The 24,427-nt window shown below is 35.8% G+C and overlaps 1 protein-coding gene across 9 annotated transcripts in view; it reads right to left on the reverse strand.

The window, feature by feature from the left end:
* Positions 1–433: 433 nt before the first annotated feature.
* Positions 434–24,427, reverse strand: part of CYRIA (CYFIP related Rac1 interactor A) — a 58,115-nt gene continuing 34,121 nt past the window's right edge. For 2 of the 9 annotated variants that reach the window (XM_055713681.1, XM_027810782.2), the window contains exons 4-13: positions 20,531–20,610; positions 11,442–11,563; positions 10,363–10,468; positions 9,158–9,294; positions 8,991–9,068; positions 8,599–8,715; positions 8,423–8,502; positions 6,468–6,594; positions 3,820–3,941; positions 434–2,591 (exon numbers count right to left, since the gene is read on the reverse strand). In XM_055713681.1, the coding sequence (XP_055569656.1) occupies positions 2,528–2,591; positions 3,820–3,941; positions 6,468–6,594; positions 8,423–8,502; positions 8,599–8,715; positions 8,991–9,068; positions 9,158–9,294; positions 10,363–10,468; positions 11,442–11,563; positions 20,531–20,603 (1,026 nt within the window). In that variant the 5' untranslated portion in view covers positions 20,604–20,610 and the 3' untranslated portion in view covers positions 434–2,527. Of the gene's footprint in view, positions 2,592–3,819; positions 3,942–6,467; positions 6,595–8,422; positions 8,503–8,598; positions 8,716–8,990; positions 9,069–9,157; positions 9,295–10,362; positions 10,469–11,441; positions 11,564–12,802; positions 12,937–20,530; positions 20,611–20,798; positions 20,879–24,427 lie in introns of all 9 variants that reach the window. The other 7 variants (XM_055713688.1, XM_055713682.1, XM_055713683.1 and 4 more) reach the window with 6 other exon arrangements.

Raw genomic sequence — 24,427 nt, forward strand, 5'->3', positions numbered from 1 at the left:
CAATAACTTTGACCATCAGTCTACACAGCTCTTCTGAGAGCAATTAATTTGTACTTATCTAAAGATTAACTGAATCATCCTTTGGTGGCCTTACTGATTATAAATGCAATTTGAGATGGCCACCACAGCCTAGGATGATTAATGTGAAGATACAAAAGTCATAGAAGGGAATTCATGCCCTCTACTCTGTATAGCAGTATCAACAATTTCCCATGGTCAAGATGGCAGACAAGTGCCAAGAATTGCCAGAAAAAACCAAATTGTTTAAGTGACATAAGGTTATATTGCTGTGGCATACAAGTAAAACATTTTAAATGCTTTTAAAAACTATAAACTAGAAACATAAAGGTGAGCCTACTATATCTCAGATCCAAAACTTTAAATGAGATATTTCTCAACCTGTTTATGTTGTCTCTAAATATAGACAGTTCCAATGCTTGCTGTACCAAACTTTTTATTATTTCAAACAAACTTCTGTACAAAAACATCAAAGCAGGCAAAGAAATTCAGTGACTTTGGCAAACAGCACATGACAACTCACAGAATGCTTTAAGGTTTACATTTTTATTATACAAGTGACAAATAGCTTTCCTCTGGGCTACTTAAAGATAAGACTTCATTGTTTGACAAATAATTGCAGGTAAGCATGTATTAACTTCAGTTACCAAAGCTCAACAGAAAGACCTGCCATCCACCTAGATTCACCTAACTGGAAGTGACTATGAACAAAGCAGGATTTTCCCTAATAAACACTTTTAAATGTCCCCCCATTAAAAATGGAGCCTGTAAACAGTGGATTTACTACTGTGAAAAAGCAGTGTGATCAATGCTTCCAGAAAAAGAAAAAAAAACCCTAGCATGATTTCTAATTCTGTTCCTGACAACATACAGATCTGCTGCTACAACTGCAGATGTGTGACATGAACACTGGAGCTGCGAAGCTGTCCAGTATCACGACACATGTAACATTGGTGCCTATGTGTTCAGATCAGGCTGGAGAAACCTCATTCTGCTCAGAAATAAACTCTAAAGCAAGCCCAACTCCAAAGAACTGATGATATTAATACCGTTTAAGAACCGAGTTCAATGACTCAATTTGTCACAGTGCAGCCGAGCTTCAGCAGACCAAATGCATCTTCAAAGACTTCAGGTAATGTTTTTAGAAGTGATATGCATGAAAATTCCAGTGAAAGCACACAAACCCTGATTTAAGTACACAGGAATAAGCAAATACAGATCTGAATCTGTGCACAAGCACTAGAGTTTTCACACATACATGCAAGCAAAGTACACTAAATCAAACACATTTTCAGAACATGACCTCTGCAAGAATATGTACAGCAACTGCAGACCACTCCGAAGACACACTTAACAAAGCATGAGCACTTTGCTGCTTTTGGCAATGTATTTCTATTCCATTTACTGGAAAAATGGCTAGAAAGTAAGAACAAACAACTCAGCAAGGAACTCAACTCCTTGAAGAATCAATCCCATCTCAAAAAACAATGAAGAGCAGTCAGCTGATAAATATTTCTGTGTTGACTCTGAATCACCTAATGAATAATACCAGAACAGCTCAGCTCTTAAAACTTATTTATATCATCCCTAGTCTGATGAGGTCAATTTGACACTAGGGAAGTCTGCTGCTGCAGAAGTGTTGTGCTTTATACTAGTATCAGCAAAACAATTACTTACCAGGAAGAGATATCCAAGAGATAATGTTCATCATGATATATTTATGCTGACAAACCCTTTTGAGTTAAGTCAAGGCATTAGCATTTTGTCTTTACTTTCTAAATCTAACAAAATTTTACAGAACTTTCAAAATCTACTAGTGGTCTTAAAACATATTTTCTGTTTACTTACACTGAATCTCAAAAAGGATATTAATTTCCTCAATTGTTGAAAGGTACAGGTTAAACTTAACAGAAAAGGTAAAATTACCTCTTTGCAATAAATTTTTGAATGTCAGCCAGCACATAATCCTTAAAATTTTGTGGATCTCCACTTTACAGGAAAGACAACATATTTTATGAAAGTGATGAACATTCAGGTATTCTCCTATTCATACAAGTTTGATGAGATTCTAAAACTGGCTAAAAAACTGACTGTGCACATGTCCTTAAAGCTTATCCAATGACTTTTCTCTTACATTAACTTTCTCCTTCTTTGAAGTTCCTTTTCTGTGGCACGTTTGACATTTCAGTTTATTTGATTTCCATTTTGTCTTCACTACTACTTACTTCTTTGATAGAAGATTTTTAAGGATTAAAATGCACAGATAAATTGTCATAGCTGAAGTATCTAAGTAAAAAAAGTATTTTAAAAGTCAGAAGATAAAGGCTAGCATAAAAACTTACGCTGCGCTATACAAAGTCAGTCAGGTTATGAACAGATTCATGTACTTTAGCAATGTGAAGAAAATGGTTATGTAAATAACACACAAGTATTAACATCAAACTGTATTAAATTATGTAAACATACACATCTTCTGTGATCAATACAAACATCTACTTGTCCCAGGATACTACTGCAGCATAGCTCGGATTTGTTTTGAAGTAGATTCATCATTCAGGTGTTTTGTAGTGAACCTAGAAATTACAAGTTAAAACAGTATTTTATAAAATGAACAAGAAAAGTCTGAAAACTTCAGTACCTGTTTTGAAATCACTGCAGTACAATTCCACAGAGGAGGAACTTATATGTTCCTCTGTCACTGATCACTGGAATTAACTGCTAATAGTCTGGTGCTCTTTATCTTCTAAATGCGCCTTGCAATAAATTACTCCCTCTTAATAGGCGGAGAATTGTGGTTAAATCCTGGCTAAATCCTGTTTGCTATCCGTCTACGACATCGTCATAATTTTGGGCTGAAATTATTTTTTTTCCCAATTAAAAGCCTTGAAAGAAGTAAAATCAAGGAAATACATAAGAAATATGGTAAATGTTAAAAGAACTTAGGAATCTAGACTTAATTTTGGCATAATCTATAAGCCTAATTTTAAGCAGCTTCCTTAAATATCCTGGGAGTACAGAAGAGCTTTAGTGTGTTTTTTTCCATGTAAGCCCAAACACTCTCCACTGCTTATATTCAAAGGGAGCTTGATTATCATGGAAGCTGAACATATACCTAATACCTGCAGGATTTAACTCCACACCAGTTTTAATTCAAAAGACATGATAAGCAAATATGGAGGTGCAGTTCTCACTCTCCCCAAGCATTCACTAGCTAGAGAATTCAATACAATACAGCTCTGAAAAACTTGGTAGTGACTCCCTTCTCAGCTTCAGAGAAGCGTCAGACCATTGCATCTTGTTTCCCAAGACAGCACCTTAAACACTTAGCTAAAGGACTGGGATTTAGGCTGTTGTTTTCTTGAAGTTGTATAATTTAGCAAAAAAGAAAGTGTAATTAGAAGGGAAAGAGAGAAGGGAAGTATTAAGGGTCTGAGAAGTAAATTCTACTTTTTGCTTTTGAAATGTTGTAGTTTCTAGGGTATTTTATGCAACAAAGCTTAGATACATTTTTTACTTTTGATGTATTATTTACCTTTTAAATTGCTAAGTTTTAGGTGATAAACAAGTGTCTCTGAAGAAGGACATTGTAATTTCCAATATTAATAGTCATTGTTTATCAAAGTGAAATGGAATTGAAAGAAATTAATATAACTTAAGAAAACTCCAGGTGATGAAGGCAAACCTAAAAGGACAATCTTCTTAATAAATCAAAGCTTCTATGGTGAAAAGTCTATAAAGAGATTGGAAGAAAAACAAAGAGGAATTTGTTAAAGCTGATTCAAACAATTATTCCACACATACCTGAGAGCATTCAGAAGTCCTTCCACAGTGTCAGGTGGCTGTTCCTTTAAAACTTTTATGCATCCCTTCATCTGGGAACAGAAGCATGCCACTATTGAACAACAATATATGAACTGCACTAGCTGAAAACAAGGAAAAATTTCACCATAGACAGGCAGGTTTTTTTCCTACTGAGTGTTAATGCTGCTTTATATGACACAATAAAAGCATTACAACTTATTAAATATTACCTTAAGGTAAAAACCTAACTTTCGAGAAAGTAACATCTACTTTAATGCTTGTAGATAGTAAACTCAATATTAAGTGTATATATTTTAACTTGCACATGATTTCTCCAATTACAACTTAAAAAATACCAAGAACAGCTAATATAAACTAAAAAAAAAAAAAAGATATTCTGGAAGAGAGTTCCATGTCACTGCTGTTCGCAACTATCAGAAGTTTCAACTCTGACTTATTTTAATGCTTGCACACAAGGAAGTAATTTTCAGTGTTCATTTTTTAGTTGTAAAACTAACTGGTGTTAACTTATGATTTGTTTCATAATTAGTGTTTACAAATTTAATCTATGATAAGAATAACACCATGTAGATTTTAAATACTATACTGAATTAACATCTTTGTGGAGGCTATAAAAAACAGGCTGAAACAAAAGGGGAAATGAAGCAAAGAAAGCAGAGGTAGAACTCATTTGACCCATTATACAGACTCCCTATCCAGTCAACAGAGAGAAATAAGAAATTCCTCTAACCTGTTCAGAGTATACTTTCATATGTAATGAAACATCCTCCAGAAGTACCTATTTCTTCCCACTGCTATGAAGACATCTAAAAGCTATCCAAAGATTAGTTTAGATTAATCCCATCTTATTTGAAGTGACAGATAAAGACATGGCAGAGTCAAGATTTGAACCTTCTAATTTTCCAAGTGACATTACAGTGCTAAATCTACATTCCAGTATTTTCTTTGCAGCTGAAGAGCAACTGCCCTATTATGGAAATGGATGATGAAATATTTAACTGAAGTCATGGTCCATGTATTTGCCAATAAAAATTATTTGGAAAATGTAGTTCAGCCTCCTGCCCAAGGACTAGTCCAACAGTCACCGGTCACTGCTCAGCTAGCTAATTTCTACCTTGACCATAAAACTAGCTTTGCAAATTGCAGAATTCTCAGGGTAGCAGCACATGTTTTGAAGTGACACAGTTACTTTTCCTGAACTAGAGAAACTCAAGACTATATTCACATAATTCAGTACAGTACATCATATCAAATCAGATAAACTCAAAGGGGATAAAAATTCAAACCATTCTTTTCAATTTTTGTTTGAATCCAAATCCCTAAAACAGTCAAAAAAGAGAGGCTGTTAGGATGTCTAAGCTAGGAACAGCTTGAAATAGTGTCTCCAGTCTTGAAAAAGTAAGGAAAGGCTAATTTGTTCCACTGTCCCTCCCTGAAATTCTCTTAAAATGGCTCCGAAGAAATGAGTAGTTTGGAGAAAATAATTTTTTATCAAGTAAAACAAAATCACCACCTGAAATATTAGATTTTTACATTAGAATAAAGATTTGGGACCATATACTCATTTTTAAAAACTGAGTCACACATCTCCTGCCTCCCATTTACATCTAAGCTAACTTTCCTGTAAGATTACAGGGCTTTAGAGTAAGTGTGAGAAACAAAGCACTCGGATTGTATATTTGGTTCTATCAAAATTTTACTTGTGTACTTGTGTTGTCTCTGTAGGCAAGAGACTGAATTAGCAGTCAGGAAGTCTGCATTCAATTCCCAGGCTCTTTCTGCTGCATGACCTTGAGCAAATCAATCTACCTCTTTGTGATGTACCTTTCCCTCTATAAAACAGAGTCAAAGAGGAGATGTGGTAAAATACTGTATCTGCAGATGAAAAATGCTAACAAAGATGCAGTATCATGGAGCACAATTTTTTATATAAACATGTATATTTTCTTTTCTTTTGAAGTAGCCTTCCTTGTAACGGGAAAGATCTAGCATCTTTTTTCATGAATAACAGCTTATTTCTGCTGAAAGATGTGGCGCATGAGATTTAGGTTTGTAAAAACACGTAGCAAAACTAAGTACTTTTTTGTGTGTGCTTGCAGTACCTCAGATGAAAAAATAAGGTTGATTTCCCTGTGACTGGTCACGTCAAAGCTAAACAGAAGGCTCATTATCGACATCACAACAACATTTCAGTTCTGCTAATTCAGAGCTCAGACAAAGCAGAGAAATGTCAAATACCTGCTTATTTACAACACAACTACTGCCAAAGATGAGCATTTTAGCATAAATAAATTACATGATTAATGAAAAATTATGACCACAGCACTTATTCCAGGGTAGGTGTAATACAAAATTATTTTAGTGTAACCATACAGGTGGAAGGAAAGCAGAGCTAACAAAGAAAAATTAGTAACTGTCTGGAAGAAAATACGAGGAAAAAAGGACTTATCCTTATTTTAATTTCAAACAAGATGACATTACTGAAGTACACAGGTGAAGATACACTCTAAATTTTGCCGTTTAAAAGTGATTAAAATTATTTATATAAAGTCATAAGCTTGTGCTGAAAAAAAGCTGCAAACTAGTATTCCCAAACCTACAGAGTATTAAAGAAAAGTCACTCTTACATCAATCTTTGATGTCTTTGAGAAAGCTCCCACAGGATGAACGTGATCATACAGAATAATAACTCCCACCATTACTCGCATGCAGAACATGAGAGTCTCTTCACTGGTGAATCTACTCCTGTACTCTCTGGAAAACAGAACAAAATAAACAAACAGTCTTTACTTTTTACTGGAAAATTTTGCAAACTGGACTACAAGCGCATGAAATCTGAACTAAAGTTGTAGTTTAAGGTTTTAAAGATCTCTGAATTGCATAAATCCTTGTCAATTTAGAAGAATGGTTCGAAAGCAAAGAGAGATATCTAAACGCCTTCTAATACCCCCTTTCACAGTTCAGATATTCACTTCAGTAAAATGCCTATCATGATGGCTTCGTAGAAGACTTCCACAGGTTCATGAAATATGATGGAGACTGATCATACTTCTGTTTAATACTAGAAACACAACATATTGGGACCTTTAAAGGAAAGCTACTCTTCTTGCTTAAAATCCTACTTTGAAAAAGTGACGTAGGATCTAATTTTGGCAGCTAGTAAGTTCAGGGCTTCACCTAGGTGGATCATAGTCACTGCACCCTCTCTCTCTTCTAAACCCATAGGCAACCTGAAGGACCCAGGTTCACTGAACATCTAAAATGCAGAGGCCTATTAGATAGGACTGGACTGAACTAACTCCAAAGAATTTTTCTTTGACTTTTCAATTGCAAAATAAGAATACTGATGGCACAGTTAAGACAGACACTATCTCCTCTAATCCCTGAAACCATGGTCAGGCAATGAAAAATTAATTACAGAAGAGAAGAAACCCCATTTACAGTACAGAAAAACAAAAAATTACAGTACAGTAAACCCGAAAAACAGACATTATCACAATTTTCCTAACAAATACTGAGTAAATAATATATTGTATTGTTGTATACTGTCATTCACTGATTTTCAATATAAAAAATTATTTTTCACTTAAACATACCTTTAAAATACTAAAATCTGTATTATACTGCCTCTCAGTTTATAACAACTTTAACTTTTACTCTTACACAGCATCATAACATGAACAGATTTAAAGGCCACAGACATTTTGATGGGAAAATGCTTGACTATCCCTTAATTAGAAATATCAGATAATCTTCTGGTAGATGACTCACAACATTCTGTTTCTCTACTGCCAAAAAATGAGCTGACACATAAGGTTACTCTTCAATTATTACTTTGTATGTCTCAAGATTGTGAGATGAGTCCCAACACCTACCTACACTTCTCCAGAATTTTCATAAACAAACACAATAACCTCAGGAATTCAACACTTTACAGGGAATGATTCAAAGACAGGAAGACTACCTTGACTCTAATCTTGTAAGTGTTTTCCACTCAAAGAGGCATCTAACCTAAAATATACTCAACTAAATGCATAGCTAAACAATAGCAACCCACTGTCTTGCACATTTTTCATACAGCTGAACTTTCTCATATCCAAAGTAAGATGGCTGCATCCAAAAAAGACCTACTGAAATGACTGTCAAAATAGTCCCTGTGCATCATTTCCAAAAGTGCTACTTGGAAGAGCTAATATTTTGCACCTGTGTGGGCTGATAATTGAGCAGCACGGGCAAACAAGAGGCAGTTGTTGGCCTATGGCCTTGGTTAGACGAGACACAGGCACTGAAGCCTGTAAGTGCATAAGATTACATTTATATTTTAACCTTTTGTTGAAATGCAGGCTGACCATGTAAGCTCTTCCTAACAAAACTCAATGCTGATTCATTAAAAATATCGTAAGGTGGTTAAAATAGGAGGCAAGGCTTTCCAATACCAGGTCATGCTTTGTATACAAAAGTGGTAACTTAAGGCAAACATACAGGAATTCATTTGGAAAAGCTGTGTTTATCCTAGGTAACCACTTAAAATACAACACACATTCTCTCATACAAGAAAAACAAGATTTAAGGGAAAACTTACGGTGTTTCCAACATGACTTTACATACACTAGCCATAGTACTTAGACAGTCCGTTGTATTTTCAATTGGTAACGTTTTGTTCTAGAAGGGTAAAAAACAGTCAACGTTCAGTAAACTTATCTTGTAAAATTAAGATCAAGAATGTCTGTGTTAGACCTTTTCTCCCCCGCTACCTACTTCTGATACAAAATGTGTAGTTGCATTACTGAGCGTTTTCAGCATTGGTGTGGCTTCTGCATAGAACAGGGACATCCTATTGGCCATTTCATTGTTTACTTCATTCTCAATGTCTAGCTGATGAAAACACGAGAAAAAAATAAGTCAGTAAAATTCTTTTAAAATCTTGTTGGCAGCCAAAAAAAGATACAGTACATGATCATGTCAGCAAGCAGATTGTTGCATGAACAGTTCCACTCTAATCACTTAATCTGGACTGCTGATTAACTCTCAGTGTGAAGGAGAGAACACAACGGCTAGCGAATCAAAGGAAAAAACATTACCATAAATGGTATAAATGCATACTGATAAATACCTCAGTGTGAACAGTAAATCAGATTTTATTTACTTACATGCATGTTATTTATTCTGTTGCGACTTATTGTCCGCCTGTAATAGCTGAAGTCATTCTGAATTGCTGGGTTCCTCATCTTCAAGGAAGACAAACAGGAAATAATCAGTTTCAGTTCAAAATATACGTGAAAAAAAAAATCAACATGGATTAGAAGACTCTATTAACCTTAAGTTCATCAAAACGAAGAGTAAAATGTAAGATTTCAGCAAACTCTTTCGCTAGAGCCTGTTCCCGTTCCAGGTGCTGAGTTGGAGTATAAGGTGGGCATGTCAAGGACTCCAATAAGCTCTGCAGGGCTTTCTCTGAATAAAAATCAGAAGTACAAACTCTATTCAGTCCACATTATGATAACAATTTTAAGTAAGTATCTAAATATACTTTGTTCAAAGGGAAGGAACCCTTCAAACATGCAGACCCCTAACAGAAATGCTTTTTCTTACTATTCTAAGGTGAGAAACATTAGTGAAAGACATCTGCCTCTTTAGGCGCTCTGCCATTTTCTCTCTATTTTGTATCATTGAGCTTTTTTCCCTTTTTATCACCCTTTACCTGGGGTCTTTATCAAAAATTCTAGAGAAAGTGTTTTTCTTGCATTCAACTCTTTCATCTTCCCCAATTAGCTATCAGCTCAGTATAGAGATTATTCTGGCATCTCTGTTACTGAAAGTGTACTCTTAGACATTGATAAGAATGTAATTCAGGTCCCGTAGCTATAATTACTAGCCTCACTCAAAAAGTGGAAGACATACTTGGCAGGAAGTTGTAGAAGAATCCCCTCGCATTGGGAGCTTTCCCACGTCATATATACATTTTTGCACACCGGTTCTCTTTCAGAGTTCTAATTCAAGGAACAATTACATCATTTTGGGGGTTTGTAAGGATGACAAATCAGTGTAAAATATGCCCAACTTCGGATTTTCACCCTGTGAGAAAGTACACTGATATACTTCTCCCCCTTTTATCCTTCATTTTAAAAAGTCTCAAAAAATTATTGGTCTGCATTCCTTTTAAATCTCTGAAGGATCCAAATTACAAAAAAGAAATTTCATTAGTACAATATGGACCACTGAAAAGCAGAAGAGTGGCAGGCACCAGAGTAAACCTTTATACAGTTTTATCATGTTCTTTGCTTGTACTACTCCATTTAGCTAATACAGATTTATTTAAAGTGGCAAACTAAAAAACTATGATAATTTGGAAATTAAATTAAGACTAAAAACATGCTTTGATAAACGTAATTGCTGCTAAATGTCTGTTGATATTAAACAGAAAGAATAATAAACCTTTAAGAGTCTGTGGGAAAAGAAACTTCCTATTTCTTTAAATATAAAAAGTAGCCTAATAAACAGACATACCAAATCAGGGCTCACCTAATCTGAGTGAAAACTCGTAGAAGCGCTTCAGCCTTACGACCAGAGGACATACTGAATTCCATGCTTTTTCTTGTAACTGGATATCATTGGGATTTTGTATTGCCTGAAATGAAAACATTACTGTAAAGAACTGTGATATGCAAATATCAAGCAAAAGGTAGTCTGGAATTTTTCTACTATACTATTTTAGAAAGTATGTACTGTAAAACACAGAATAAACATGCAAAATTACATTGCACAGGAGTAGGGAACTAGTTAGTCAACCCCCCCCCTCCCACGTAGTAGGAAATTAGTAAGTAAAAAAAATACCATGTTTTCCACCGTCCCTCTCCCCCATAACATACTGATTTAAAATTATTCGTTCCAGTGCACCACTGACATACAGAAATGTTTTCACATATTCTCTGGGGAACAAAACTATTGTAGAAGCATCAGGTAAGACCTTTTGCATGACTGCTGGTTGCAGAAATAGTCTTTTTTTTTTTTTTTTTTTTTACAGTTTTGATGCTTTTGAAATCTTCCAACATATTCAGGTTCTTAAATAACCAACAGCTCATGTGAACAGTAACTGCGACACTGCTGCAGGAAAAGGTTTAGTCAGCTGAGAAAAAAATTAAGTTACAGTTCAGAATTGTACTTTGGGACCAGTTTCATAGAATAAGATGCATCTGAAGTAGATTTAAGGTTATACTTTACTATGGTTCATTATTTCACTTTCACAGAAGAAAAACTATTTTCAACTTTTTTTATAGTTTATTTCTGACATGTGAGTATTATTTCTTCTGTGTCCTCAACTTTGACTTACACCACGATATATATGTAATGGTGTTACTTGAAGTGAAAAGTAATTACTAATAGTAAACGTAAAAGAAGTTCCAACAGCCATCTTTTAATGGTTTCACATTAGAGCTTTATATTCAATGTTACACATAATCTGTAATGTATTTTCTAAATACAATTTTAATGAAAATTTTTGTATCATTTCATAGAAAGTGCTTGGATACAGAAGAGAAGCAAGGAACACATTTGAGTTTTGCTTGATTTTGCTTCCCAGGAACTGTCATTAACAAACATACATCTCTAATTTCTTGTCCAGCTCCTTTGTAAGCCTGAAGGTCTGCAAGCATACTTTCCGAGTCCTGTAAAACTGCACTGATCTGATTCCATACCTCCCTTTCTCCATCTGTGGGCTGTGCATCTAAGAAACAGAAACGCAAAATATACAAAGTCAAAAGGTAGCTGAAGTACAAAGGGCAAGATTTCAACGTTCTCAACATTATATCCAGCTTGATTATGTGTAGCTCCATTCTGATGTGTTTGGTTTTTTTTTTTTTAAATACACAATTATACTGCACTGCCATTCTGCTAGCATCCAAGTTTCTGCTTTTTACAGCAAGGAAGAAAAAACAGTACAGTTTTTGTATGCTTTAGCTCATAATGCCTCTTCTCAAAACACAGCATTTTAAAGTGAAGCAGTATCGTAAAGTAATATTATTAGAAAATAGGATAATGCATCAGTCCCTCAGTAAAAATGTCCCCCTCCTTCATGAGCTCCACAGCTCAATTACGAAGAATTGTTCACTTTTCTTGCAGCTTGGGGATAAAATCAGGCCTTTCAGTGGATGGAGCAGAGGGATATTAAGCCACTTTTACTTTCCTCCAGGCTTCCTTAACCAGGGTAATTTATTTCTCCTTTTGTAAATAGAAGAAATGTAACAGATACAGTACACTGTTAAACATTTTTCTTATGTATGTTAGAGATCAGTCCTGCTACCAACATGAATTCAGCTCTGTCAATGATCAGTTTTCAGAGTGGGAGTTGACCTGTAGACCTTTATTGTTCAGAGAAATGGCATTTGGAAGTAGATCAATTTTCCCATTCAAATCCCATCCGATGGGATCTTCACAGAAGTGTGACACCAGGGAATGGTGTTATCCTTATAACATCAACACATTAGACAAGGTAGAGATCTTCTGCCTTCTTTTGCTTTAGAACACAAAGACAACTGGAACTGACTAAAGACGGGTTAACCTATATATAGAATTGTAGTTGGTATTTGCAGAAATAATTACATTGTCCCAGCAGATTCCTACAGGGACACAAAATTTTTTGTTTTTCTTAAATTTATATTAGCTTGTGAAGATAGAATTTATTTTTTTTTTTAATGGAAGAAAAAAACAACTTGGAAGGTGAATCTTAGGACTTAAGGACTACTTGTTTCAATTTAAAGCAGTGAGATGCCTTTGGTTCAAAACTCACCAATTAGGAAGAGCTACTGTATAAATCTCTACATTAATAGGCAAAAAAAAAAAATTAAAATAATTTTTCTATTTAATCTTCTCACTCTCCTTAAGAAATGAGACAGAGTTTTCTACCCATGTATCAGTACAGGGTTCGTTTACCCACCCCCCACTAGAAACAAATGAACTGGTTCACCTTGAGGAGTATGGAAAGAGCAGGCATTCTCCCCATGATGTTTCAGGTTAGAATAATTTGTTTGCATGTGTCAAGTTGTCTACGGACCTTGCACGGATGAGACACAAATGGCTGAGCTTTACATGTCTGTAGGTCTGAAACAACAAATTTTTCCATATTCTTATGTCACCGTGAGCCCCATGAGACTGGGCACATGAAAAAACACCTATTTGACTTTCCTTTTATTCTGGAAGTTTTCCCCAATCTTTTTAAAACACATAACAAGTGAAAATAAAAATAAGATGGGCTTACTCAGCTGGGTTTTGTATCCAAAATACTTGACATACTATCCTTCAAAAAGCAAGGAAAAGTAGCACCAAAGGGAAAAGCTATCCTAAATAGGACAATCCCAGATGGGACACAGCTGTTGAACTAACCTATCAGTCACATTAAGTTTTACAGTGTTACCGACTGGTTCTTTCCCCAAGCTGCAAGAAATCTCAGGTATACACTGTAAGGGGTCTGTCACCTTGTGATAAAGAAACAAAACAGTAAATGCTTCGGAGTTTAACTAAGAAAGTGGTAATCTTGCTAAACAGTTACATATCATAGACCAACAGAGTAGGGGGAAGGTAGGAGTCACCTATAAATCAATATCTGTATTTTAATAGTTAAATAGAAATTAATTAAAATAACATTTTCAGTTAATATTAAGACACAAAAGCAAGTAAGTAATTTATTAGTGCAGTTCATGAGTGTAAAATTTGTATGTTCAGGTCACCTGGAAGCATGGGTTGGTCAACAAGGTACTCCTATGTTACTTTTTACAATGTATTTGCTTTAAAAATTAGCCTCTAATAGAAATGTAAAAACTATAGACTGCTCAGCACTTTGGGACTTTAAAATGGCCTTTAGTATTGTTAGCCTTTTCCAGATTTTCCTAATTCATCTTTTGGAAGCTGGGGGAAGGTTGAATATTTGAAACCTATTGAGCTTTCTGTAGTGTCCCAGCACCTGGGGATGTAGGAGTTGGAGGAAAGTAGGTGGGTAGAAGAGGGAAAGAAAGGTAAAGGAGAGGAAGAGGGCTGCAAAGGCTACAGAGCAACAGGCTTAGCTTGCATTTGCAGAAGCAGTTTATATTTATGCTGAAAGTGTTTAGCTTAAAAATAAAGGTAGGGAGGATGATTCAGGCTTTTTTTAAAAAACAACATGCATCTTACTTATGAAATATATGTTATGCAAACAGATGTTCTGATAAGACCATGGCCATGTTTCAAAAGGGATTTTACGTCAAGATCTTGCCAAAGATGGTCAGCTAAAGTAACTGCAATCACTCACTTTGAAAAAGATTTCATATTGCTGTCAACAACAACAACAATAATAATAGCAACAACAACTAAAAGGAATACAGACTTCTTCATGACAGATTGTGGCTTTTAAAATTGGTTTTCTACTCCAACAATACCACAGTTTGTTTCTCTGTTCTGCGTAAAAAAAAAGCCAACTCTGAATCACAACGTAGGATCACTGCTGGGCAGTGCTTACCTCTTGCCCCCATACCCCCAGAGAACCAGCATGCGCTTAAGCTATTTGAGCCCACTTATAAATAAAACCATAGCCACTGACTAATCCACACTGAATGCAAGCCCCCTCAATAATAAGTCACCATAATCACCCGATTTACAGCATTTCAAGCCTGAGTTTTCGGAGTACGCGTGATTAGCATTCAGAGTACGCTGTCTTTAGTAAGATGAAATAGGAAACGCTTTCACTTTCCTTTGCCCAAATGTTTCTAATGTGAACCCTAAACCTGACAACTAAATGAATCCTCTATCAAATCAATTCAAGAGTCAGACCAGGCTTGACTCTTCCATATATTCTACCAGCAAATCTTCATTTAGAAAGCAAAAAATTTAGCTCTGGAGAGAAATGTCATTTCATTGGCTCCATCAGAAATAACCAGGATATGGCAATTCATCTATTCCATCAACAAATGCTGCTTCTCATGTTTACACATGATCTATTCCACGTTATGGCTGGGGCTTCAGACTTCATTAAAAAAAAGGGGAAAGCTGGACTGATTACAGTCCATTTGTGGATGCATTACATATTTCAGATGCATGGTGGGGTGTGCAGATGGAATCATTATTATTTTCTTAGAAAAATATCTGTCATTCATTTAAAAAAAACCCTCACAGCGCAAAGTATCTCTCATTCTTCACCAAGTGTGCACTAGAAAAAACATAGGAACTGCTATGTAGGTAAGACATCAGTACTCATACGACAAGACTAAATATGAAAAGGCTATGAAAACTTTACCAATACAAAATCAAGTGTAACAATATCCCAGTAATTAATCTTTATGAAGTGGTAAGACAATACTAAAAAGCGCTTCTATCCCACACACCTTTGCTTAATCTGAAATGCAGACCAAAGCACAGAACTTTATTCTACCTTCAAAGTGATCGCAGGTTAAGAGGATTCCCGCTGAAGCTGTTTAGTGCTTGCACTTCAGTGAATATGGAATCATATTTGTCAAAAAAATCATCATACCCTCCTGGCCTTACAGTCTAGCAAAAGAATAGCGAATAAAACAAGATGTCTTGCAGGCTCTGTCTTCAGCTTTTCTTGTCCTGTCCGCTGCTGATGGCGGCCAGTAATTCCACCAGCCACCGACGGCAAGTTACAGAGCAGTACATATATTTTACCGTACAATGCTAAAGTCCTGTCTCAGGTTTGTCATCATGACAATGATTTTTCCCATTCCAATCTGGGACAAAGTTAGACGAAAAGCTAGTTTTATGTCCTTAGAAAAGATAAAAGGCATTATAACCACAGTGAATAATGCATTTTAGAGGGTATCAGAACCTGCTATACTCCATAGATTAAAAACAATTGTATTCGGTAGAAACAGCACCCTATCCAGTGTACACTGGATTTTTGAATTTCATCCTTTCTAAACTAGCTAGAACAAAGTGAAGCTCCCTAAAGTGTAAATACTTGCTATGGGCATGGTGCTGTGCCAGGGATATCAGTGCCAGGTATGGCAGACACAGGGTGGACAGCCTCTCTCTGACTGAGCCGTAGCTTCTCGCCCAGGGCACTCTGCAGTGGGAGACAAGAGTTTAACCTCCCACAGGCTGGATACACATTACATCTCCAGCCTTGCCGCCTGTGGAGAGAGGTTATTAATTAATATCCTATTAAGCAAAAAGTGGGCAGTTGCTCAGCTGCCAGACATGTTCTAATAATTGACACTTTTAATCATACATGAACAACAATAACTGCAAATTTCATGAATCTTTGCAGTACTGGTGGTGGTAGTGAATCCTAGAAAGTAAGTCCCTCATTCTTAGGGGGGATGAGGGGGATTAAGTCAGGATCAGGTAATGAGCCCACCTACCTAACATTTAGGAAAAAAGGGAACCTGCTCAGGTTAAGGTTAGAGAATTTGGTCTTACAAAAGGTATTTGTTTCTGAGGAGAGGATGGGACTGAAGGTGTCACTTAAGGACGCTTCCTCCCAATAATCTATAAGCTTTAGTCCTTTAGATCCAAAACAAACTGTTGTTACCCCAACCTTCGAATTATTTCCAAGAATTTATGTGGAATTATTTGTTTACTTTGCCTGGCAGCAGTAATTTGACAATAGGTTTTCCACAACAAAGAACACTTGTAAGCTGCTATGGAGAGAGCCTCAAATACCCAGAATTCATTTACCTGTGACTAATTTAAACAAGGTCAACATCTAAAGAACAACAAGGTCAACATCTAAAGAACAAAACTGTTCTTGAACTGACAAAATCCATTTCAAGAGAATTTGCCCTATGGGCTCGTGAAATCCTGAAATCCAGAGACTCTTAAGACTTGCCATGTACTCATTCTTCCTAACTTTATTTTCAAGTTGAGAGCCAAGAAGGAATTAAGGTAAAGTAAGTGGTATATAATCAAATCCAATATGAAGCAGTTTGATTAAGAATACCCCCACCAAGATACACCAAAATACAGTACACTTTCTGGGAATGAAGAGAATCTCATTTATGTAAACCTTTCAGTAGACGCTAAAAGAAAGTAATTTGGATGAATGCCTATAGGTTGTATTTCACCTCAAAGAAAAGACTTTTTCACCTGCATAGGAAAACACTATTCTCTGTATCACTTGCTGAAGTTACCATAGTTACCATTTGTCCCTGTTTGCTTTCAAGGCTGGACTGAATGCATCTTCAAATCGCTTCTCCTTGCACAGATCCAGAGTAACTGCCTCACTCTAAAATGATTACCAGGGAGCATACAGAACTGCTTTTGTTACACAACATTAACTGAAAGCAACGCTGGATTCACCTTTTTTCAAGTATGACCATATTGTTACGAAACTAGGTTGCCAGTTTGGAATGAAGAATAGTGCCAGTAAATGGTGTCAAAAGAATTGCAACTGATGATACAGATAGCTGCAGGAACTGGGGGGGGAAAAGAGATTATTTGAACAATTTTTATTGTAGCCTAAACTTTTCTATAAACTAGCTAATAAAAAAATGCCACCCCCACGCCCCGCTCCCCCCCCCCCCCCCCGAAAAAAAAGGCACAATTTGACCAAAAAAATCGTAACTTTAAATTAGGTGAGAAAACTTCATTATTCTAACTGTCCCTGCTTCTACTTGCCCATTTTTCAAGACCTCAACAATTGCAGAGAAGAGATGTATTGGAGGGACTAAGGCTAAATATGAAAAAATCAGGTTGGTGAAAAATATGTAAGAGAAAGGTGAGCATGCAACTGATGGAAAGTAACTTGCAATTAAGTATAGTTTAAAACAAACTAATAAAAAATCATGGATGTTTTCAAACGATGCAGTACAAGACTGTCCTCCTCAAATTTTTCATCAAAACAGAATACTGCCCTGGATAATAAGAACTGACAAGAAAATAAATTTGTTTTTGTTGCATGGAACAACCCTATCAAATGTGTATTAATCAAGGATAATAAGGGAAAACAATAAAATCAAAACCTACTGTGCTGATCTTACTCTGTAGCTTCATGACTGACCTAAGATACCTAAATCTGTACAACTGCTTGCCATCCTCTCCCATTTCTGTTCCTATTCATGTGCTGCTGCTGGGGCTCTTCCAACCTTGTTATCACCCACATCACCCTCACCTGACTGGAAAAGTACTTAGGTGGTGGAGAAAGGTAAGGTGGTAGTTTGGTGGTGTTGTTTTGTTTTTTTTAACAGCTAGTTTGTAGCAAGTTCAGTTTCCCACATAGCTATCATTCACAATGGGTGCAATCGTGTGTTTGTACATTTCAATTCTAGCATAAGGAATTGAGACTATGTGGCAAAGCATCACCCATAGATGACCCCTTTTGGAGCAGCACAAATTACATCAACTGTCAAATGAAGTTAACACCTTAATGTTCTTTTCGCATTTCCTTTATATAAACACTTGTATTCCTTTTTGGCCAACATCAGCCCATAAAGCCTCTGATATGTGAGGCATGGAGACAGACTATATCTGTTCTACTCCTGTGTACGAGGAAAAAGGCTGTTTCCGGTTTTTTAAGCAATATTTGTGTGGCACATTATACACATAGCAGGAAGAAGTATGTCACACACTCTCCTTTCCTTTCAGGTACAATAAATACCAAATGAGTAGCAGGAGGGGGGAAAAAAAAAAAAAAAGCCAGGGCAGGAGTAGCCGAAAACTCCATAAACATTTTGGAAGTAGCGCTGACAGACCTGAGATTTCGCTTACAGCTAATGAAAACCTGCACAAAAACTAGAAAGCAATATGCTGCTGCAAATCATGAAATACATCAACTCAACACACCCCTCATCCTCTGAATGGCTGACTGTAATGACTATTTTAGTCCATGAACTCAAACTGAGAACTTAGGCCACAAAGTCACACGTCCAGTGAGCATGCAAGCAGGCTCTTACCTACGCCCACTAAGACTGCCCTTTGACACTACACAATGGTTAATTAAAGGAGACCACAGCATGCAACTACAGGTGTCTTCAGTGACATCCTTTCACCACAATACAGATTTCATGCCACAGAACTCTCCAGGACTTTATTTCACAAGCAAAATATTTTAAACAGTCACTCCAGAGTATCAAACTCATGGAAATTTGGAGATGATAGTTTTGTTTCTCTCTGGGTAGATGTGCCTGCCTAGCATGCCCATGTGCTTGCACTAACCACTGGTCACCTCCTGTGGGAGAAGGTGCTCCGGCCCATTCAGTTCTTGGCAATGTACCTTTGGAAAAAAATCCAACCTTTGCTGCCAAGGCAATAAAACAACTATTTTCTCCTCTTGCCACAACCTCCACTCCACCAAGGCTTCCCACTGCCAGACCACCTGTTTCCCACCAAGTCTGCAGCCTGGGTCAGAATTACTTTCTTACCATCCAGGTCATGATTGGGCTGATTAAACCTGGAAGCTCAGAGCAGCTGAAAACATTCGTAATAGCTTGGCAAAGCCACAGAGCGCTACTGAAGCCTAAGAGAAAGTCTGACAGAAAAAAAATTACTTGGTGGTTTGGATGAAGGTTTGACATCCCGGCTATACAATAAATTCTCAAATTATATAGTTAGAAGAGAAAAAGGAATAACGGCTTGCCGTACCTTCTCCTAAACCAAAACTAACCAATAAACTTTTTTTCATCATTTAAAACTGATCCTTCATAATGAGGTAAATAAGATCTAGATGAGAAGACTGAGATATTTGCAAAGTTGCAGTCATAGACTCTAGCTTTCATCCAAGAAAGCATGTCCGAACAATTTCATGAGATTTAAGTATATGTTTGAATGACTTTTTGAATCGGTGCTTCAGACTGTGTACATGCACACAGTCTCATATATCAGTAACTTTATTTCCAGAAAAATAATTTAGGAATAAATGATTCAAGAAAACTATTTCAAGGGGATAAAATGTGTGTCTAATCACCTGCAATTCTCTCTTAAGCTATGTTTCAAAACAAAGTTATTTTAAAAACACTGGCTTCTCTCAAAACTTGTTTGTTGGATTTTTTTTTTTTTTTAGATTAAAGGTATTAAGAGACAAAACATCACACGCTTTTAGGATTTTAAATAAAAAGCATTTCACGTAATTAGTGAAGTAAGATTAAACCCATTATTTAAGGATTTGATGACCAGTTCTCAAGACAATGTCTAGAGGTACATGCAGGGAAACTAACCAGCAAAAGGGAAATAGCTTTGAATCAGATATAGATGTGACAAGGGAATTAGAATGTGAAACGCTGTTTTGCAAACCAATAACCATGCAATTAAGAGAAATGCAATCAAGCACATACACTTTGACCACTTCACAACTTTTTAGAAACTGCAATAATCTGTTAAATCATCACTGAACCAGGCAAAAATAGTGCCACCTCCACTGCTTATATTTTTTCAGCTTTTTATTTCTAACATGTATTTCCATTCAAAGAAGCATAGAGAAATATTTTAGTAATCCTGATTCATTAAATAAAGGTAAGGTCAAGTTCATTCACATGTAAACTTAACAACAGGGTAAGGTTTTACTTGCTTATCTATCTTTCTGCCCCCTTCTCTGCTCAGAATGAATTTAACTAATTTTATATGGCTTTATAAATATCAAAATGCAATATTCAACTGAAGTGTAATTTGATTTGTTTGCAAATCCCTTTTGAATTGCTTTATGATGCATAAGCGCATGCAGTTCATTAGGAAATAATAAGCAAAGAACGCAAGCCAGGCAAGAAGCTTTGCTCACTTTCAAAGTCAAGGAAAAAATTTGGCCCCTGATCAAGCTCTGTGCAAGTGAGTACTTTTAAAAGATTTCCCATTTGGTTCCTGAAAAATAGAAAAGGAAGAGAAAAGGGGTCCTGAGTGAACAAAGGATTTTAGAGACAAGGACTTGGACAGACTGGTTGTACTGGAAAACACACACCGCAAGCAATCAGATTTTAAAAGTTTTTCCTCAGTTTGCTGTTAAGTTAGGGAAAAGATTCTCTCATTGTCTTGTAATTGTTTGAACTTACTTTCAAAATCCAGGAAAAAATGTGGATAGTTTTCAATTTCCCTGGTAAGGACCTTAAGAAGATTACCCATCCCAGCAAACCTAGTAAATGCAACAAAATCGTAAACAGTTATATTCGTAAACTTAGAATACTACAACTAAAGGCTTGACAGAGTCTGTATCATATATTAAACATTTTGGCAATTTCTGGACCATGAGAAACATTTTGATGGTCAATGTTGTCATACTTATGCATGGGGACAGAGAGAGTAAGACCTTGGATAAACACAGAAGTAATTCCATTTGAACAAATTAGAATTTAAACACCAGTATAACATCACAGAGTACAAACAGAAATTTATGAGTTTATTTGCTTAGCCAAAGAAACAAACTCAGAACTGTATCTGCATTTTTATTTCCTGTAGATTACCGGACTTGAGATTACTGAATACCATTGCAGAGAAAAAAATGAGGTCTTAATCCTTGGTTTGGAAACTTTAGCATAAATTAATTTTATTTCATGAATCTAACACAATTTAAGGAAAAAAGAAAAACTAATTGTTTCTAATCAGTAAGCTGTTTTAAAATATTACCATGAAAATCTGTCAGAAAAAAAGCTAAAAAAATTGCTCTTTTTAGCTTTCAAAAATTTATGCATCTGGGGGTAGGGCTTGGGGGGGGAAGAGGTTCAAACTATCTTATCTGTTATTCCTATCTTTATCGTCTTTAAAAACCTTTAGATTTCAAGTTATTAAAAACTCCCAAAAGGAAAAGTGACCAACTCTCAAAAAAGCAAGTCTCTACGGAAGACAAGAAGGAAGGAGATTTGAAGAAAAGTTTAGCAGTACAGTCCTTAGGAAGATACATTATTCTAAAACTATGTAAAAGTATAGCTTTCTTGGGCAAACTTACAACTTTTTCTCAGAAGAGAGAAAAATTAAATCATGAAAAGCACATATAAGGTTAAAGAGGTCTGCCTGGAGGGATGTAGAAAACTGTAATTTTAAACTCAGATTGAAAACTGATTTTTGCCACAAAGATAAATATTCTCAGTACTCTAAACCATGGCTCTTGGGGCTTACATCTGATGCTCATCTGTTTTTCAGTTTAACTCTTTTCCCACTTAAGAAATCAGACCACAAAAAAATTATTCTAAGTATGTACATGGCTGATACTCCATATGAGGAGACAAGTTTTTTTTCAAATTCTACCCCAAGCATTCCAGAAGAAAAAGTATCATCAACCCTAACTTCTACATGCATGTAAGGGATATATTTCTGTAGCGGGAAAAACTAGGAAGGTAATGTAAGGCCTGGAGATTTCAAAGCAGTCATAGTCATTCCATAAAAAGATATAAATTTAACCAGTAATCTGTTTAGAACATACAGCTTCATGTAAACCAGGTTTTTGTTAGACAAATGGCTTTGTTTCGCATTAAATATTTCAAAATCTTCTCTCCAGAACAATTCCAGTGAGCAGACTGTCAAGCCCTTTACAATTAGCAACATATCGCATATACAATATCAAAACATGAAGAAATACTATTATTCATAAAGCTACATCGGTTTCTATGCAGGAAAAAAAATCACTTTACAGTTCTACTTTCAGAAGAAGAGCTACACTGTATGAACAGAGTCTGACTTTTGAGTAGCCTACAAAGGGGAAAAACATGCAAACAGAGCAAAACAGGTTTTATACAGCATTAAAACTTGTATCTTCAATAATTTAACATTTTCATCACACTGGTATAATACATTTATCAACATCAGATAAAAGGGACAAGCTAATGTGCACACACTTATTTTCCTTTTCATAAACTTGAAAGAAACCATTTATATCATTATGAAATACTATCACAATCTAAATTACTGACTCAGTCTGCATTCTTCACCTTCAAGCCGTATCTTACCTCATTGCCTTCAATCTTCAGAGAATATCCGACCATTTCTTCTACTGCCAAGTTAGCAGTGCATCCAGAGACTAGTTTAGTTGATAGCATGCTTTGAACAGTGAGGAAGCCTTTTTGCCAAAAACCTGAGGATATGCTCCCTCATCTGCATTGAGTAGCTTGAGGTCATGTGCCCAGGCTCTGGTTTCTGATCCTTCTTACAGAAGTACAGCACATTAAGTCTCTGGAGATTTCTGAGTATTTTTCCTAAACTTTTAATTATATTTCTAAGCTTGTTTTTAATTTTAATCTCCTCTGTTTCAACCCTGTGTTGAAACTGATTCAGCTATTTAGGTCACAAGTATGAAGTAAGAACCCTGCTACGAAATTTATACACATTTTCATGGTCAACCTGCATTTTCCAGGGATCTTGAAGGCACTGGTTTGACACCATCTATTTCCGATGTACATCAACCCATAAAATAGTGATCGTCAACAGAAAGTAAACATCAACATCTAGAAGATATGGGTCAGGCAACTGCTAAACATGCTTCACTTCTCTATGATTTGAAATAATTTCTTTATGGTTTCCTGAAAAACAAAACTAAAAGCAAGGTCTAGTTCCAAGAAACTTTCACTTTAAACTATAACTCATCATTCAACACAAAGTTTTTAACTCCATATTAAAAGGCCAACCTTCACCTTAATGGAAGTGCTAATAAACACAATTCCTTGGCCGAAACTGAATTATTTTATTCTGTATAGTTTGCTGCTTCCCAGTACCTGCATCTTCCAAAATGTCCTTCCCTGAAAACTCTAATAAAGTATTCCAAACTTCAGGAACAGCAAGTCACTTCCAGGATAATTTTAAATGAGATTTCAAAGTAAATAATGACATAAATTCTGAGTAGGTCAGTATACATACTGTGGTTGCAACAGGAATGCAAATGAACAGCTGATGCACAGAAGCAAATCAGAAAGGTTTAACTTAAGAGCATAAAATTCCATTTCATTAAGCTGGAAAGCATTTCATTTTACTTACTGTAAAATCAGTTTAAATGTTGAAATAAGACTAAATGCATATATAAAAATATTGCTGTTGCAGCACTCCTAAATGATAGCAGCTCCTCTTTAGTGTCTAAATCCCTTAAAATTCCAACTTTTAGCAGTATGCTTCAAAAATGGTGACATGTTGACATGACAATGATGTTTGTATTTTCATGTTTTCTACTGTCTTCCAAACCATTAAAGCTTATCCTAAGACATTACATAAGCACATAGAAAATACCTTCTGAGCTACTGTTGACAGTTTAAAGCGCATTACTGATTTTTGATGCCCAACATTTAATTAGTGGCACACAGACATAATAAACTGTAAAAACAGTACTGAACAAGAAAGTATATTTAGCATTTTGCATTTTATATACCATTACCTAACAGCTTATTTAAAAATGTTGAACACTGAACAAAATAACAGAGGCTGGTTTTCTAACACATCACTTGGTTCATCAAATTTCATTAATTTAATTTTGACATTCTGGAGGCATTATCTAGAACGGGAAAATAAATTCTTTCTCCCTCACTAAACCAATCAGTTTATTCTTGAATTGTGATAAATAAAAAAACTACCCCCCACAAAACAAATCAAAATGCAACTTTCAAATCTGCCATGGATTTTATACACGTATCCTAAAAATACACTAAAATATACATTTATTATATACTGAAATCCAGTTCTGAAGATTTAGTAAATGTCCACAAAT

The sequence above is a fragment of the Falco cherrug genome, chromosome 6 (genome assembly GCF_023634085.1).
Source record: "Falco cherrug isolate bFalChe1 chromosome 6, bFalChe1.pri, whole genome shotgun sequence".
In the NCBI taxonomy this organism is placed as follows: domain Eukaryota; kingdom Metazoa; phylum Chordata; class Aves; order Falconiformes; family Falconidae; genus Falco; species Falco cherrug.